Source organism: Anabrus simplex, chromosome 3 (genome assembly GCF_040414725.1).
Source record: "Anabrus simplex isolate iqAnaSimp1 chromosome 3, ASM4041472v1, whole genome shotgun sequence".
In the NCBI taxonomy this organism is placed as follows: domain Eukaryota; kingdom Metazoa; phylum Arthropoda; class Insecta; order Orthoptera; family Tettigoniidae; genus Anabrus; species Anabrus simplex.
The window spans coordinates 294,553,475-294,571,340 of NC_090267.1; the positions used below are offsets into that span (position 1 = coordinate 294,553,475).

Below are 17,866 nucleotides of genomic sequence, written 5' to 3' on the forward strand. Positions count from 1 at the left end.
ATCTTCTCTAGTGTTTATTCCCTCAACTGGATTGTGTTCTAAATAATTACTACTTACTTACTTACTTACTTACTTACTTACTTACTTACTTACTTACTTACTTACTTACTTACTTACTTACTTACTTACTTACTTACTTACTTACTTACTTACTTACTTACTTACTTACTTACTTACTTACTTACTTACTTACTTACTACAACTTTGATATTGTCAATAGGTTGCTGAGCCAAACACTACCAACACCAGATGATTCTTCTTCAGCATCAGCAGGGAAGATTACATTGCCTCCAATAGTCTCACCAGTAGCTCAACCTGAGATCACTGTCGTAGCACCAGCATCTCCTGTCAGTCCAACAGAATCGGACGAAGCACGGGTAATCGTCTTGGGAGGTCGTGGACCAAGGAAATCTGTGTCTATTGTGTTGCCTGATGAAGAGAAAGGATGACCATGCTCATTAACTAAAGACATTATAACAGAGAACGGTGGTGAAGAAACTGGATTAAATGTTCAGGATTCTCACTAATGATATTTTTGTTAAAAAATGGTTGAAGACAAAAACATTGTTTCACTTGTTCATAAGTAAATTGGTATAATGACAAAACTAGCTCAGCCTATATTCAACGAATGCTCCATGAATAAAATAGAATAGTACAGAGCAGACTTTTTGAAAAATTAAAAATGGACAAAATCCTACAGGCTCAAACTATCAGTAAGATAGACTCAATAGAAGTAAACCATTTTATCTCAACAGAAGGTATCTGTACACAATATTAAAGAATCAGTAAAAGGTTTAGTGATAATTGCTATCATGTTAACTACAGTGTGAAACTCTAATTAAGAAGCTTTCACCACTTCTCGTATAAACCAGAGAGGAGACCAAATGGCTGATATTTTAAAAGACGCCTATGTCCGTCCTTTGGCGTGCCAACAAAATGAGTGTGATCCTTTTATTGTGCCATAATAAATAAAACTCTCTTTGGAAAATATTAACATTTTAAGTTTGAAGATGTTACTGTTTGCTTTTGAAGTAATGATCTGTTTATTCACCAAAACTAGAAATCCATTGATGAATTGTCATAATACACTTGAGCATTTAATATATTAGGTAAAATTTCTCTGTAGAAAACTATTTGGACTTGGTACAACTACCATTGATTTATACGTACATATTTTGAACCTTTTGTAACATAAAGAAATTGCTTACGAAAGCAACACACTTACACATATGTATAAATATAGATAGGAGGAAGTATGAAACTTGTTCATGATATACAGTACTATGATGTAAGTAGCCTATTCTATCTTTTTGTGATAAATTTTCACTGCTGTGCAATACTGGACAAATGGTACGGTAAGTAAAACAAGTGACAGTTAATTGTGATTTTATGTACTTGACAGCATGTAATGTGAGTCATTGATTCAGAAAACTTCTTGGTGAATGCCTAGAAGGATGTATTTAGATTTGATGTCCTGTGACCCCACTCTTTTACAGTACCATAACACAAATCCTTGGTGTTAACTACATGGTGCATCCAATGTATATGTATATTTGCATCATTGTATCAGCATATATAAACATTTTTATGGCCTGTTGAATGTGTGATTTTTATATATAAACTCTCTTTGATATGGGAGGAATTACAACTATAAAATAATCTTATTTTATATTCTGTGCATCTTATTTTTTTATGTGTGCAATTGATAATTGTTATGGTATGTGTGAAGGAAATTCACTGATTCATTGACAGTTGTTTGCACCTCCATTGAAGGTTGTTTTTCAAAAATGTATTAGCCGCAGACTAATTGTACTTAGTAGTCATAAAGAAAAATGAATATTATTGCAGTTAACAATCACTAGTGGAAAAACTGGCCTAATTTACCTTTACCAATATGTCTTTGTTTTATCATGTTAAAAATAGTTGCTTTCGTCATTTAAAGAAGCTGAAGAGACCAGCATGATAAGGGCATTGTATTACCTAAATAGGTATGTACTGGAATATTTATTTAAAGGAACACAAATAATTGTCATATTGTTTGACTTTTTGAAATAAAATTGTTTCCACTGTCAATTTTTTTATTTATTTCGTTATTTTGAGATCTATAAAATAAGGGAAAATCCAGAGGGTAAGTGAATTACTGCTGTATTTATTTAGTATAAAATAATAGCAAGATACCTGTGCTTTGCTTTGGTATTATACTGAAATTTATAACTGAATGCTTAACGTTTTATATACAATCCGCCGAAATTCCCGATCTGACTCGTTTTCTGAGAGATTACGCCGATTACAGCAAAGTTCCTCCGAGTTTTCAATCTTTCTTTCCAGCACTCGATTTCGTACTTCCCAGGCTAGGTCCAGGTATTCCGCCCACTCAGTTGGGTTCCTAAATCTTTGCCATCTGTTCCTATAAGCATTTTTAATATGGATCAAATCCTTGAGGATATCCGGCGTGGTGTCGTCTTGGTTTTCTTGGCGGTACTGTACCCGCGGCCGGACTACATTCGTAGTCATTACCCGGCCAGGACCCGTTTCCAGCGTGGTCCGCACATTTTGACGACGGTGCAGAACGTTTATTATTATTATTATTATTATTATTATTATTATTATTATTATTATTATTATTATTATTGATGATGGTCTGGAACCCACAGCAAGATGCAAGACCGCTACTTGGCGGTAAATTACATCCTCTGCCGTTGTCATTGCTGACAATGTGACCAGCACCATTGTCGCGCGTAGGCAAGTACGCGGAATTTCTGGCGATACGAATGATATACTTCCGTGCATTATTGACCTTATTATAGAGGTGAACAATTGCACGGTCAATTACCGTTTATTTCAAATGTATTTAAACTTTTATTTATATGCCAGGAGAATCTACTGTAATCTGACTTCAAGTTCTCCAAAGGAAAAGATGGTTCATGAAAACGAACCCAGAAAAGATTAAAAATGATCAGTTTATGATCAGAATCAAGTACATTATGAACAGTAGGATCAATTGGTCTCAATTCCTTTTTCGCCCCACCACCGTTAAGTTGAATTACACCCGCCTCCTCCCAAAAAAAGGTGTGGTTTTTATGTTTAAAGGTGATTCCAAATACCGATGTTCACGTCTGTTACCTTAATTTTTGAGATATAAGTGTCCCCATAAAAAGAATACACTTTTTTCACTTCCTTTCACACTTTCCCCCGTTAAGTGAATTTTCCGGAAAAAAATACTCCTTTCTTTATTAGTAAAGGATCTTCCAAATGCCAATTATTACGACTGTAACATTTTCAGTTTTTGAGAAATGTGTCGTCATAAAAGGAATTCAACTCCTATTCACCCCCGCGCCCCAAGATGATTTTCCCCCAAAATGCGTCTTTCTTTGTTTTTCAAGGAGAACCAAATACCAATTTTCACATCTGTAACAACTTTAGTTTTATTAGATGTAAGTACCCTCCTACAATTAATTCAATTAAATTTTCAATTCACCGAGCTCGATAGCTGCAGTCGCTTAAGTGCGGCCAGTATCCAGTAATCGGGAGACAATGGTTTCGAGTCCCACTGTCGGCAGCCCTGAAGATGGTTTCCCGTGGTCTCCCATTTTCACACCAGGGAAATGCCGGGGCTGTACCTTTAATTAAGGCCACGGCCGCTTCCTTCCACTTCCTAGGCCTGTCCTATCCCATCGTCGCCATAATACCTACCTGTGTCGGTGCGACGTAAAGCAAATAGCAAAAAATTTTCAATTCCTTCACCTTCCCCCCCCCCTCCTTCATTGCATTTTACGAAATCACAGGAATACACGTTTCTTTAATTTTAAAGCAGATTCCAAATACCAATTTTCACGTCTGCAACATCTTTCGTTTTTGAGATAATAGTATCTTCATACAAATAATTCAAATAATTTTTCAATTCCCTCCCCCCCCCTTTAAGTGGATTTCCTAAAACAAAAAATACGTATTTATTTGTTTTTAAAGGCGATTCCAAATACCAATTTTCACGTTTGCAACATCTTCAGCTCTTGAGATATCAGTAACCTAATAAAAATAATTCAACCCCATTTTCAGTCGTTTTTACCCCCACCTAAGTGTTTTTTTTTCGAAAACAAAAAAGACATGTTACTTTATTTTAATACATATTAAATATACCATTTTTTACTTCGGTAACATGTTTTTTGGGGATGTACTGTAGACTTGCTCATTTTAAAATTTCACCCCGTTTTTATTTCCCCTCAAGTGGAGTTTCCGAAAACAAATCACCTGTGTTTCTTTACTTTTAGAGGAGATTCCAAATACTTATCTTTACGATTGTAAGATTTTACGTGTCTGAGATATACTGTAGATATAGTCTTTCTAAAAATTCAACCCATTAGTCACTCCTGTTTAACCCCCATTAATTGAATTTTCCAAAAACAAAAAATACAGGTTTCTTTATTTTTAAAGGAGTTTCCAAATACCAATTTTCAGGTCTAGTAATATCTTCATTTTCTGAGATATAAGTATCCTCATTAAAGGTATTCAACCCCATTTTGACCTTTTTCACCCATCCTAGTCGGACTTTCCGAAAACAAAAAAATAGGTGTTTCTTTATTTTTAAAGGAGATTCAAACTACCCATTTTTACATCCACTTTTAAAGTTTTGGGATACAGATACACTCTTTTTTAAAATTTCTGAAATTCACCCCATTTGTCACTCCTGCTTAACCCCCATTAATTGTATTTTTTTTAAAAACGTGTTTCTTTATTTTTAAAGGAGATTACAAATACCAATTTTCAGGTCTGTAATAACTTCACTTTCTGAGATATAAATATCCTCATTTAAGGCAATCAACCCCCTTTTCACCCATCCTAATGGGATTTTCTGAAAACAAAAAAATGTGTTTCTTTATTTTTAAAGGAGATTAAAATACCCATTTTTACATCTGTAGACTTTTAAAATTTTGAGATACAGATACACTCATTTTAAAAATTCTACCCCCTTTTCACCCACTTAGCGACGGAATATCCAAAAATCCTCCCTTAGTGAGCACCTACATTGTAATATAAATGTATCCTCAAAATTACATTTCTTTACGTCAAGTAGTTTTAGCTCGGCGATGATGATTCAGTCAGTCAGTCAGTCAGGACATGTTCTTTTATATATATACTAGCAAGATACCCGTGCTTCGCTATGGTATTATACTGAAATTTATAATTGAATGCTTATTGTTTTATACATAATCAGCCGAAATTCGCGATCTGACTCGTTTTCTAATTGATTACGGCAAGTTTTCTCCCATTTTTCAATCTTTCTTTCCAGGAATCGATTTCGTACTTCCCGGGCTAGGTCTAGGTATTCCACCCGGTCAGTTGGGTCCCTAAATCTTTGCCATCTTTTCCTATAAGCATTTTTAATATGGATCAAATCCTTGAGGAGATCCAGCGTGGTTTCGTCTTGGGTGCCTTGGCGGTACTGAACCCGCGGCCGGACTGCATTCTTAGTCATTACCCGTCCAGGACCCGTTTCCAGTGCGGTCCGCACATTTGGCGACGGTCCGGAACATTATTATTATTATTATTATTATTATTATTATTATTATTATTATTATTATTATTATTATTATTATTATTATTATTATTATTATTATTATAGATGTTCTGGACCCCATAGCAAGACGCAAGACCGCTACTTGGCGATAAATTACATCTGCTGTCATTGTTGACATTATGACTAGCACCATTGTCGCGCGTAGGCAAGTGTGCGGGATTTCTGGCGATACGAATGACATACTTCCGTGTATTATTGACCTTATTATAGAGGTGAACAATTAGACGGTCAATCTCATTCCTATCGTTTATTTCAACGGTGTTTACATTTTTATTTATATGCCAGGAGAATCTACTGTAATCTAAGAACGTTCTCCGAAGAAAAAGATGGCTCTTGAAAACGAACCCAGGAAAGATTTAAAATGATCGGTTTATGATCAGAATAAGTACATCGAAAATCTACAGCCTGTTTCCAGTCATTCAACAGGGTCAGGAATGGAATGAATAAAGCCCCCATCTAGCGGCGACAATTGGAATTGTGCCGGCTGCCGAAGCCTGTCGCACTCCTCTGGGCCAATGGATAATGAATGACAAATGAAATGAAATGATATTGGACAATGTGCTGGAATGAATGATGACAGGAAAAACCGGAGTATCCTGAGAAAATCTGTCTCGCCTCCGTTTTGTCCAGCACGAATGTCACGTGAAGTGACCGGGATTTGAACCACGGAACCGAGCTGTGAGAGGCCGGCGCGCTGCCACCTGAGTAACGGAGGCTCCTTATAAGTACATTATGAACAGTAAAATCAACTGGACTCACCTCCTTTTACACCCCACCGCCGTCAAGTTTATTTACCCCCCCCCCCACAAAAAATTAAAAGAAGGCATGTTTCTTTATGTTTAAAGGAGATTCCAAACACCAATGTTCACGTCTATGACCTTCAGATTTGGGATATATACAGTAGATTGTTATATCTGATATTTACACAAATATAAAGTAAATGTGATTTCTCCCAAGGGGCTGTGTTGGACAAAATCTTAAGAAAATATTTTTAATGAATCTTTTCCATCATAAAGACATTGCAAAATGGAAGCAACACATTTACATGTATGCCTAATCTAATAATTTATAAAAATCACAAAATTTTTACCTCAGACTTTACAATTGGTTCTCAAAATAATGAACCATGCTTGTGATGAAACTCACTTCTGACCATTATGGGTACAACTTCAAGAAAAATACTCTATTCCTCCTCATCTCTTAGCAAGGAGAAGGATAGATATTAAAATAGAGTAGCACCAATTACTTTGGATCAAGTTGAAAAGTCAATTACTGATTTTTTTCCAAACCTAAAACCCTGATAATCAGCAACCAGACACACCAGTAATTCACCAAGTCTGATAGTATGAAGGACTGCCAAGAGTTGGTCACCTTCACACTGCACAAGTAGTAGCAGTTCTTCAAAACATTGGTGGCTCCTGTCTGACAAAATTCCCTCTTGAAGCAGTTGATAAATATGCAGTGCAGGAGTTTAGCATTTCACAGTTATCAATGTCCAGGTTACTTTCTGAAGAACTTGAAAAGGCAGTTAAAAGGCAGAATACTGGACATTTCCTGACTCTATTACCATACTGAATAAGTAGGGAAAACTAGAATGGTGACAAGTCCTGCAATAGCATAGCAACAATGAATATACCAATGGTATCTCTTTAGTGATGAGAAATTACTCAATTTAATTACAAAAATGATAGGTTCAAGATCTGGAAAAGTTTATGAGAAAATTGTCACAGTTCAGGAGGACCACCATTGCCCTTGTTCATTGTTTAGTACGGAATAATAATAATAATAATAATAATAATAATAATAATAATAAAGCTGGAGGTCAATATGCGTGATTTTATTTGCACTGATGAATGGTATATAGCCAAGACTGAATGATCTGCTTTGTATGATATTCTTATAGATTTACTTCAAAGGAGAATACAACACAAAAGCACATATGATATTTAGTTATTCATTGCTAAATATATAATAGAGGAATTTAATAACAATGCCTTTAATCCGGTGCCTCTGCGTCCAACCGTTCTCAAGTTACATCCAGAAGTAGTAAATGCTCGTGATGTCACTGCGCTGTCAAGTCTACCTGCCAGTCTTGATGCCGTGCATAAACTCTGGCGGTCTTTTCCCGCACTTCATCTGCTGCTGCCATGTTCTCCTTTTGCCATTGTTAGGGAGCTTATTTTGACCTTTAAGAGATAAACATAACATTCGTCCGTGTCAGTATGAGCCAGGAGGAATGACGTTTGCTGATGTCTACTCGGATAGTGATCTTGAGGATACGGTGTGTTAAACACTACAGGCCGAGCCGGCACACAAATTTGGTGTAAATGTACCCGGTAATGAGCAAATATGAAGATTTGAAGCTTCCACCTAAATACATATAGAGGTTAGGCCCCTTAAAACAACAAGCAAGCAAAAACGTTACCTATCAAATGTTTTTCGTCTTATCTTCGTCTACGTTAATCGGTATGAGAGTTAAAACTTTGCACTACTACGTATTATGTGCACAGGTGATATGTGCTGAATATACAATATTCTTGAATTGTGAAGTGTCCACTGGTGCACATTAAAACTTATGGCTAGATGTACTTCAAAATGTTTTATTCATCTAGCCATAAGTTTTAATGTGGAACAGTGGACACTTCACAATTCAAGAATATTGTATATTCAACATATATCACCTGTGCACATAATAGTAGAGCAAAGTTTTAACTCTCATACCGATTAACGTAGACGAAGATAAGACGAAAAACATTTGATATGGTAACGTTTTTATCCGTACTATGTGACACTTTTATAATTTAAGAAAAAGTGTTTTAACCTACATCATACATTTACATATAATAATGTTAAGTTTTTAATTACTATATCAGTTGTTGTAGACGATTATTTAAACAATTGTAATGACTGTGTTTTCACCCATACCATGTGACATTCTTATTGTGATGTTTTAATTGTATGTTATGATTGTCAGCTGAACCGGTACTGTAAAACAATAATATATAAATATATGTATTGATTAGGTGGAAGCTTCAAATCTTTATATTTGTGAATATAATCAATACGGAAATGAAACTTATAGATTATGATAAATGTAATGAGTGTACAGTCATTGATATGAATGAAGAAAGTGTAAGCTGTTGTGAATTAGACAATGTAAAAGCAGTGAAATTGGATGAATTCATGTGTATAACAAGAAATCCCTAGTTTTTCAAGGCTTATTTTAGGCCTGAAGTGTTGACAATAACAAGGCATAACATGTGCTTAAAAACAATGAACAGGGTAAAGAAATATTTACTGACAGCTTTAAATCCATCAAACAGAACTTGATGTTTTATTTGTTACAAAGAGGTCACTTCGTGAGTAAATTCATGGACTGCAATTAGTCACTGTTCAGTGCTGGGCCAGAAGTTGCAATGTCTTAAGTATTTTATAGCCATTTCACTTCTTAATTCACTGTATTTTTGAACTACATTTGCATCTATCTGGGAAAATATCTTCACTCGTATCATTCTGAATGTCGTGTACATCTTTATTGTTATAACTTTTGTTTAATAGTGTGTCAACAAACTCTCTTCGTCTTTTAGTCTCGAACCTTTCCGTCCTGCTCTTTTTAGTTACTGACGAGTACTCCAACGGTGTATTTTGTGACGCAGCTTTTGTATGAATTGGCTTTCCTGCATGAGAAGTATATCCATCTGTCATCACCGGATATCTTATTGAAGGGGCAGCCTGTGGCTTCAACTTTGGACCTTGTAACTTTTCCGTAGGCATTAACTTCATCTCCAAAAGTTGCATGTAATCATAATCTGTATATATAAAATGCACTGAACAAACATTATCTCCCTTACCAGGAGAAAAATGTTCACTCTTGCAAAATTGTACCCAACTGATGAACCTACTTCAATTTGGAAATCTATGAAAATGTATTTCTTTCTCTCTACACTTTTGGTTTCTACTCATGTTTTTACAGCCATACACACTACAGGTAGGCATTTTGAAAGTCATCATATTTGATTATAAAAAACAACACTTCAAATAAACGGAAGAGTGGCAGCGCATGTATTTTAACCATAAACTGGATGGAGCGGTTAGCTCACTCAGTGCTTACAGTGCAGTGATGTCAGAGCTACTTGTGTTTCCTTGGATTACTGGCCTGCAGAGTATATAGTTGAACACTGCCTGATACACTTCGATTCTGATGAAATGAAAATGAAAACCTTCAACCTGTTTTCCAGTCATTGACCGGGTCAGAAATGAAATGAATGAATCATATATAGGCTATTAGTACGATGGGGTCGCCACTCCCAAAGTGATTTTATTAATGACTGATAGATGCTATGAAATGAGAATGGAGAGTGTTGCTGGAATGAAAGATGACAGGGGAAACCGGAGCACCCGGAGAAAAACCTGTCCCGCCTCCGCGTTGTCCAGCACAAATCTCACATGGAGTGACCGGGATTTGAACCACGGTATTCAGCGGTGAGAGGCCGACGCGCTGCCGTCTGAGCCACGGAGGCTTCTCTGATGAAATATGAATGTTTTTGTTTTGGTCTCCTTTAACTTGTTTTGCAGTGTTTCCATTCTTAATGACGTTTGAAGTTCTTGTTTGTGTAGTATTGTAGTTTCATCAGGTTTTCTAGATACATTGCTATAAATATTGTAATTTTATTCCATCATTGACAGAAACACTTGACAACATAATGGCCATGCAATTGAATGCTCCCAATTTATACATTTCATATTTCTATAATTTTCTTTTAATTGTTTTGTTGTTTGTGCTATACTTTCACTTTTTTTTATCACAGTGCTTTCATTACGATATTTAGTCAGGATTATGCATATAAACTTTGAATTACAAAGTGACAGATTGTTTACATGTTGCTATGATGGTAACATTAGGTTATGACTGGGATCCCAACATAAATCATAATTGTGAAGTATGAATACAGGGCCTCTCATATAAACACAGATCGAATGCACATTTTTTGTACTCTGCACTACGGCAGCTGCCTCAGCCGGCTGCCCTGCTTGAAGCGCGCATACAATCTTATATGAAATCTTACCTTATAAAAGATTCTGGAAGTGTCGTCCTTCCTGGGTTATACAGCCATTGTATTGGGTAACCACATTCTGGCTGACACGAGTGAGTTCTGCCACTGTAATGTTTCTGATTTCATTCATAATGTTTTCTTTCAGTTCCTCCAATGTGTGAGAATTTGTTCGATGCAATTTTCTTTCAGTTTACCCAACAAGTAAAACGAGAACGAGGAAAATCGAGGGGTAAATTGACCAGCACTGTTCACTCTGTCTGCAAACACTTCCGAGATTGTAAGAAGAGAATTTCCTACTGTATGAATAGGGGCTGAATCTTGTTGAAACCACCCACATGATTCTTTTTCTTCCGTTAACTGATGGAAGAACGGCACCAAAATGTCATCTTGGTAACTCTTTGCACTTCTTCTTCTTCTCCCTCTTCATGGGGTATCTAAATATTAGTCCTAATTAGCGTCGACTTCTAAGATATTTTGCTACCATGTTTTTCCTTCATTCCCACCTAGGTATACCTGCTCCCTTCACAAAGCTGCGGGTTGTTCTTATTGGACTTTTTCTCTCCCTTCACCTGGTAGTCCTAGAGTGGAGAGTCTGATTCTACACAGCACCTCACATTCGAAAAGTATGTGTTTAGCTGATTCCTCTGCTTAATTGCATTTCCTACATATGTTGTCTCTTATTACTCCAATTCTAGGTAGGTGTTTTTTCAGATGGCAGTGTCCTGTCAACAGTCCATTACCCGTCACATATTTTCTCTGCTGAGTTTCATCAGTTCTTTAGTGTGCTTCTTGTTTAGTCCTTTTTGTCAGTTCCTTTGCAAGCCTGCTTCCTGGAGTAATTTTCCAGTTTTCCATTTGTTTCTTTTGTACCCATTTCCCTATGTAGTGCCGGGCTTGTCCATAAGAAATCCTGCATACAGGTTCTGGGCCTACAAAATGTGTTTCTGCCCCTTTCCTGGCCAGTTTATTTGCCTTTTCATTTCCTACTATACTTGCATGCCCTGGTACCCAATTATTTTGACAATGTTGTACTTTGAGAGCTTCAGGAGAAGTGAGTGGCAATACCAGACAATTCTGGATATTATCCGGACTGCCTCCAGTGCCTAAATGGCCGCTTGGCTGTCCGTAAAAATGAAAATCTTATTCCTATAGTTCGTTTTCAGATTTTCTTCAAGACATGTGATAGCTATCATTTTAGCTTGAAAGACTGTAGTGTGTCTGCCCAGGCTCATCTGAATTGATCTCTCCTCCTGTGCCATCCACAGTTTATGAGCCATCAGTCCACCACACTATATTTTCTTTTTTAGTATCCCATTTGTTGATATCCCAGTCTTCTTTTCTGGGTCTCAAATGGTTTGTCAAAGTTGTCCTTTGGTATCATGTGATCAGAAGTCATGTGTAGAACTTCCTCTGTTATTACTCTGTTAATTTTACAGTGCCCTAGTTTGGGTCTTAGTGCCAGTGATTGTGCCAGTCTATATGAACTCATTCTAGCCTGTCCTTTTATGAAATTGAATAGCGATGGGAGGTCTAGTAAAATATTCAAGGCTTCTGTCGGCATAGTTCTCATAGCTCCAGTTATGGCTATGCATGCCATTCTCTGTAGGCTATCCAATCTACTACCAACTTACCCTTGACTTACGTTCTGCCACCAGATGATTGTAGCATAGGCCATCAGTGGTCTAATGATAATGGTGTATATCCACATTACCATCGATGATCTTGGGCCCTATGTCTTCCCAATGGCTATTTTACATGCATACAGCAAGTTCTTGGCCCGGGTTATGTTCCTTTCTATATGTGGATTCCAGGTTAGATTTGTATCAAACAATACACCTAGGCGCAGTGACTGTTCTTCCATATATATTGCCCAAAGAGCTTCAGTGATCTCTTTCCCTTTAATTTTCTCCTTCTTGTAAAAGGGACCAGAGTTATCTTGTTCGGGTTGACTGATAGTTGTTCCTCCCGACACCAGTTCTCCACAAGGCTGAGTGTTCTTTACATAAGGTCCTGGATAATACTCATCACCTTACCTCGTACCACAATCACTAGGTCATCTTTGTGTATAGAAACCCTGTTCGTTGAGCATTACTATGATTTTGTTCATCACGAGGTTCCACAGCAGAGGCGAAATAACTCCTCCCTGAGCACAGCCTTGGTTGGCCCTAACCATCAGTGCTTCTTCAAACAGAGTCATAGGTTGTATTGCTGAAGGCTCCTTGTATATCTAGAAATGCCACCAGAGCAATTTCTTATATTCTAGGCTTTCCTCTAGTTTACAAACCAACTGGTGGAGTGCTACTGACGTGGATTTGCCAGATCTATATGCAAACTGATTTTCATGTAACGTTGAGTTCAGTTGCACCATTCTTCTGATATATTTATCCAGAATTTTCTGCATTGCTTTCAGCATGAAGGAGGTTGAACGTAATGGTCTGTATGCTTTGGCTTGGGCATAGTTTGCCCTTCCAGGCTTAGGTATAAATACTGCTTTAGCTTCAGACCATGATTTCGGCACGTACCCTAAAACTAACTAGCTCTGAAGAGGTCCATCAGGGCATTGATGAGTATCTCCCATCCTTCCTGTAGGAGTAATGGAAGTATCTCATCTGGCCCCGGAGCCTTTATAGGGTGAAACGTGTCGATTGCCCATTTTACATGGTTGTGTTTTATTATTCTGTTGACACAGTTCCAGTCTGCTCTTCGAGCTCTGGTCTTTGTTCCAACCTTCTTTGCCATCTCCTCAGCCTCAGGAAAGTGACACGCCTTTAGTATCTCCGGCATGTCCCTCTCCGCCTGAGTAAAAGACCCATCTGGTTTCTCCAGTGTCCCCACATTATTTATATGGGTTGCTTTCAGAACCTTCTGGAGCCTTGCTGTTTCAGTGTGTGATTTCACTTTCTCACAGAACAGTCTCCAAGATTTTCTTTTTGCTTTCCGTATCTCTAGGTTATACTCAGTGAATTTCCTATGACATACGTAATACCAATTTAATGGTCCGTTATTGGACATTATAAATTTTTCAGCGAACTCATTCTTGGTTGCCTGCGTCTCGCCCCTATGTGCTAAGTTGGGCTTATCAGTTGGTACTTAGCACACCCACCAAGACGCATTGCTAGTGCATACCGTGGAGGCCACTGCATAGGCTACTTGAAGCCACCAGCAGTGCCATTGCACTATGAGATACTTTGTCTCACTTCCAAAAATTGATGCCTGCCTGGCCATCAGATGATAGGGGCGCAACGCAGGCAACCAAGATTAAGTTCGCTGGAAAATTTATAATGTCCAATAACGGACCATTAAATTGGTATTATAAATTTACTCATTCAGGACAAATATTTCATATTCCCTGTGGGAATCAACATCTATATCATATGACATACGTTCTACATACCATATCTAGATGATATTCTATACAACATCCTAACCTCTATTTTCATTTTGGCTAGTTTGTTGTTCCACCACCCTACTTTTTTAGTGTTTTTCTTTTCTTTGAGAGGACAGTTTTCATGGAATGAGTCTATAATGGCCTCTTCTAATAGTTTCACTGCCTCATCAATTATTTTTGTCCTCTCACGTTGTTGTAATTTTTTGTACAGTCTTCCCTAGAACTTCTCTGTATCTGTCCCAGTTAGTTCTTTTTGGGTCTCTGTACATCTCAATCCCACAAAGTCTCACATCTATTGCAAATTGGATGTGCTGGTGGTCTGCCATAATGGTTCCTCCAGCACCTTCAAGTCTTTAATAAAGTTTGCAATATGCGTAGTGCTTAGTGTAATGTCGATTACTTCCCTACGATTTTTATTTATAAATGTAGGCTTGTTTCCTAGGTTTAGTATCGTCAACTGAGTTCCAATAATGAACTCTAGTAAAGACTCACCTATTGCATTGCAGTTCGTGCTGTCCCATGCTGTGTGGTGTGAATTTGCATCTGCTCCAAGGACTAGGTGTTTGCCTTTCCTCTTTGTGTTGCAAATTAGGTTCTGAAATTCTTCTGATGGAGGCAGATTAGTTGAGTCATGTGGGAGGTATGCAGAGTCTATGGTTATTTCTCTGGGACCTTCTCAATTTCCAAGTTTTATCTTGGCTGCCACTAAGTCCTTTGAACAATGTTCCTGCAACAGAAGGCATTTTAGTTTCAGCACACAAGTAAACACGTTCTAGGCATATTCGATGTAGTATCGTACATTAGCTTACCTCCAGATTCTGCCAATCCTGCTACGCTGCCCTTAACTATCCATGGCTCTTGTATAAGAGCAACATCTATAGCCTCGGACTTGAACTTCATGACAAAATTGGCAACAAATAGCTTTTTATGTTGTAGGTTGGCCTGTAGATTTTTCAGTACCATCTTTGCCAACGCTAGGTTTTGTTTTTCCCTTAATTACTTGAAATTTGATCTGCCCAAGTCCAAGCTTGGCCTTAAGACCTCTCTTCTTGAGATCTTCAAAATCTCTTTCATTAAGGGCCAAAACAATTGTCCTTCCTGTGTCATCAGTAGTTGTTGCATTCAGCACTCTCCATTCTTTCATCGGAAGCTTGGTGTCATGCTGATGTATCCTGACAAGCACATCATCAACCTTCATCTTGTCAAATGGAGGAGGAAACTTGGTGATGACCTTTGTAGAATTCAGCACCTTCTTGGCTTCTGCCACCTCCAAATTCTCCCCTTTCCAAGGGTTGCAATTGGCCACTGTCTATTCCAGCCACCTTTTAGTTTCTGGATTTGCACAGATCAGTACCATTGCTCCACTTTTCAGCCTTGGAGACTCGAGGAAGCCTGGAAGGCATCCGCCCGACAGCAGTTTCATTGCAAGTTATAAATCTCATTCCGTATTGATGGCTGTCACTTCACAAATGAAAATATTTATAAAATCCTCTTTATCAATACAAATCAAGTCATCTGTTAGATGAAACAAAGTCTATACATGTTTCAGCCTAATCTCAAGGCCATCTTCAGTATTAGAACAATAGTTACATAATACACAAACAAATTAAAAATTGTGATGACGTGAAATGACAGTGATCATGATTAAAGAATTAAAAACATAGTGAGGTACAAAGTCCTCTCGTCTGATAGGTCGTTCTTGAATTGTCAAATAAAACTTGCTGACTGTTAAAATGAAAACACTGTGCTAAGCAGTGTAATGAGACCATCAGTAACTTGGATTAAAATGTGTATAACATCTGTAATGAGAAAAAGGAATTATGAGTGAATGAAAAACCAGTTAAAATAATGTAAGAAAACTCATTTAACTTGTAAATAAAGGTTGTCCTCTCGAACGGAGATGCCCTTGTCAACCTCAAGTCACATTGACAACTAAGCCTGTGTGTGGCTTACTGTGTATCTGTGCCGATGTGGTTGGGAGGAGGAATGGAGAGGGAGGGGCCAGGAGGTGGGGGGCGATGTGAATCACGGGAGGAGGGTGTTGATGGAAGCGCGGGTCTTGTTTTAGAATGTCGGTAGTGAAACTTGTTTATATTAATGAATTGTTCACAGATGAGCGGAACAAAGGCTTCCAATAATATATTTTTCTCTTCATTAATTTAATTCAAGTTGTACACGGGATTGTTATATTGGTCGATATCTATATAAATATTCTTTAGTTTATTAGGTAAGGGACCTTTCTGTTCATAATGCAGGATCTTTAAATCTTGGTAAATTGTTGTGTATTTACGATTTTTCTCTTTACAATGTTCGCTCATGGCTGAATAGCAGTTGTACTTTAGGGCATTGATGTGTTCGGAGTATCTTACATTGAAGCTGTGGCCTGTTTGCCCAACATACATTGAAAGACACGATTGACATTTTAATTTGTACATCCTAGAGTTTGAAAATTTTTTGTTGCTGTTGACAGTATGAGAATTAAAAGACGTTTTTGCATTAATGTGAACGGTCTTGAAAGCTATTTTTAACCTGTGTTTTTAAAGATGTTTGAAATATGTTATTATTATTATTATTATTATTATTATTATTATTATTATTATTATTATTATTATTATTATTATTATTATTATTATTATTATTATTATTATTATTATTATTATTATTATTATTACAGGTAAATATTGTGAATTTCTCTTTAGGGGAAGATTCTTTTTCTAAGGTGGTCTTGGGTTTATTTTTAAATTGATTGAGAATTTTGTTCATGAAAACTTTACTGAAACCATTACCTTTGGCTAGTGCATAAATGGTGTTGATTTCCTTTCTAAAATTCTTACGGGATAACGGAACATTAAGAGCTCTGAAAATCATACTATTGTGAGCTGTTTTCTTATGTGTCCCTGGGTGTAGAGAAGTCAGGTGGATTGTGTTTATTGTGTGAGTGGGCTTCCTGTAAATATTAAAAGAAAGGATTTTATTCTGATTGCGAGTAATAGTTAAATCGAGATAATTAAGGGAATTGTTGTTCTCGGATGCTATCGTAAACTGTATGTGCGGATCCAGGTTATTAAGTAATTCAAGAACGGTGTTGCTATCAGTAATATGAGAATCCAGGATAATAAAAGTATCATCCACGTACCGAGTCCAATATTTGATCCCATTAATTTTATCTATAATATGAGTGTATTCAAGGAAATCTACTTAAATATCAGCGAAGATTCCCAAGGCCGGTGACCCCTTAGGAAGACCCTTCTGTTGGTATATGATGTTATTAAAAGTAAAGAAACTATTATTTAATGTAAACTTTAGGATCTGAACAAACTCTTCTATCTCCCCTACAGTCAATTTACTAAATTTGGAAAGATTGTTTTTTACTATTTCGATGGTTTTATTGATGGGTACATTCGCGTACATATTGACTATGTCAAAGGAGTGAAGGCTGTAATGTTTCGGTAACATAAGATTTTTTATTCTATTGCAGAATTCCAGGGAATTTTCAACTGACGTGCTAGCTTGAAAGAAATACTGTGTTTTACGAAAATTGTGAATATATTGGGATATTTTGTACGTCGGACTACTTCTGAAGTTAATAACGGGCCTTATAGGGACATCTGCCTTATGAATCTTCGGTAACGCTTTCGCTTTCCCAAGTTACCTACGGCCAACAACATGGCCACTAGTAATCTTGCTCAATAAGATTTCACTACTACAATTTGTCCTGCTACACGTGCTAGGTATTTCACCACTGCCAATGGAAACACAGTTTATTTCTTTGGACATAAAATCATCAAAGCCAAAATGGTGTACCAATTGTTATTCCAAAGACGGTATGTAGCACAGTAATCAGATACT

The 17,866-nt window shown here is 37.1% G+C and overlaps 1 protein-coding gene across 4 annotated transcripts in view; it reads left to right on the forward strand.

The window, feature by feature from the left end:
* The window catches only part of LOC136866281 (uncharacterized), a 230,080-nt gene extending 228,013 nt beyond the window's left edge, over positions 1-2,067 (forward strand). For all 4 annotated transcript variants that reach the window (XM_067143103.2, XM_067143104.2, XM_067143105.2 and 1 more), the window contains exon 5: positions 221-2,067. In XM_067143103.2, the coding sequence (XP_066999204.1) occupies positions 221-449 (229 nt within the window). In that variant the 3' untranslated portion in view covers positions 450-2,067. The remainder of the gene's footprint in view (positions 1-220) is intronic.
* Positions 2,068-17,866: the final 15,799 nt, after the last annotated feature.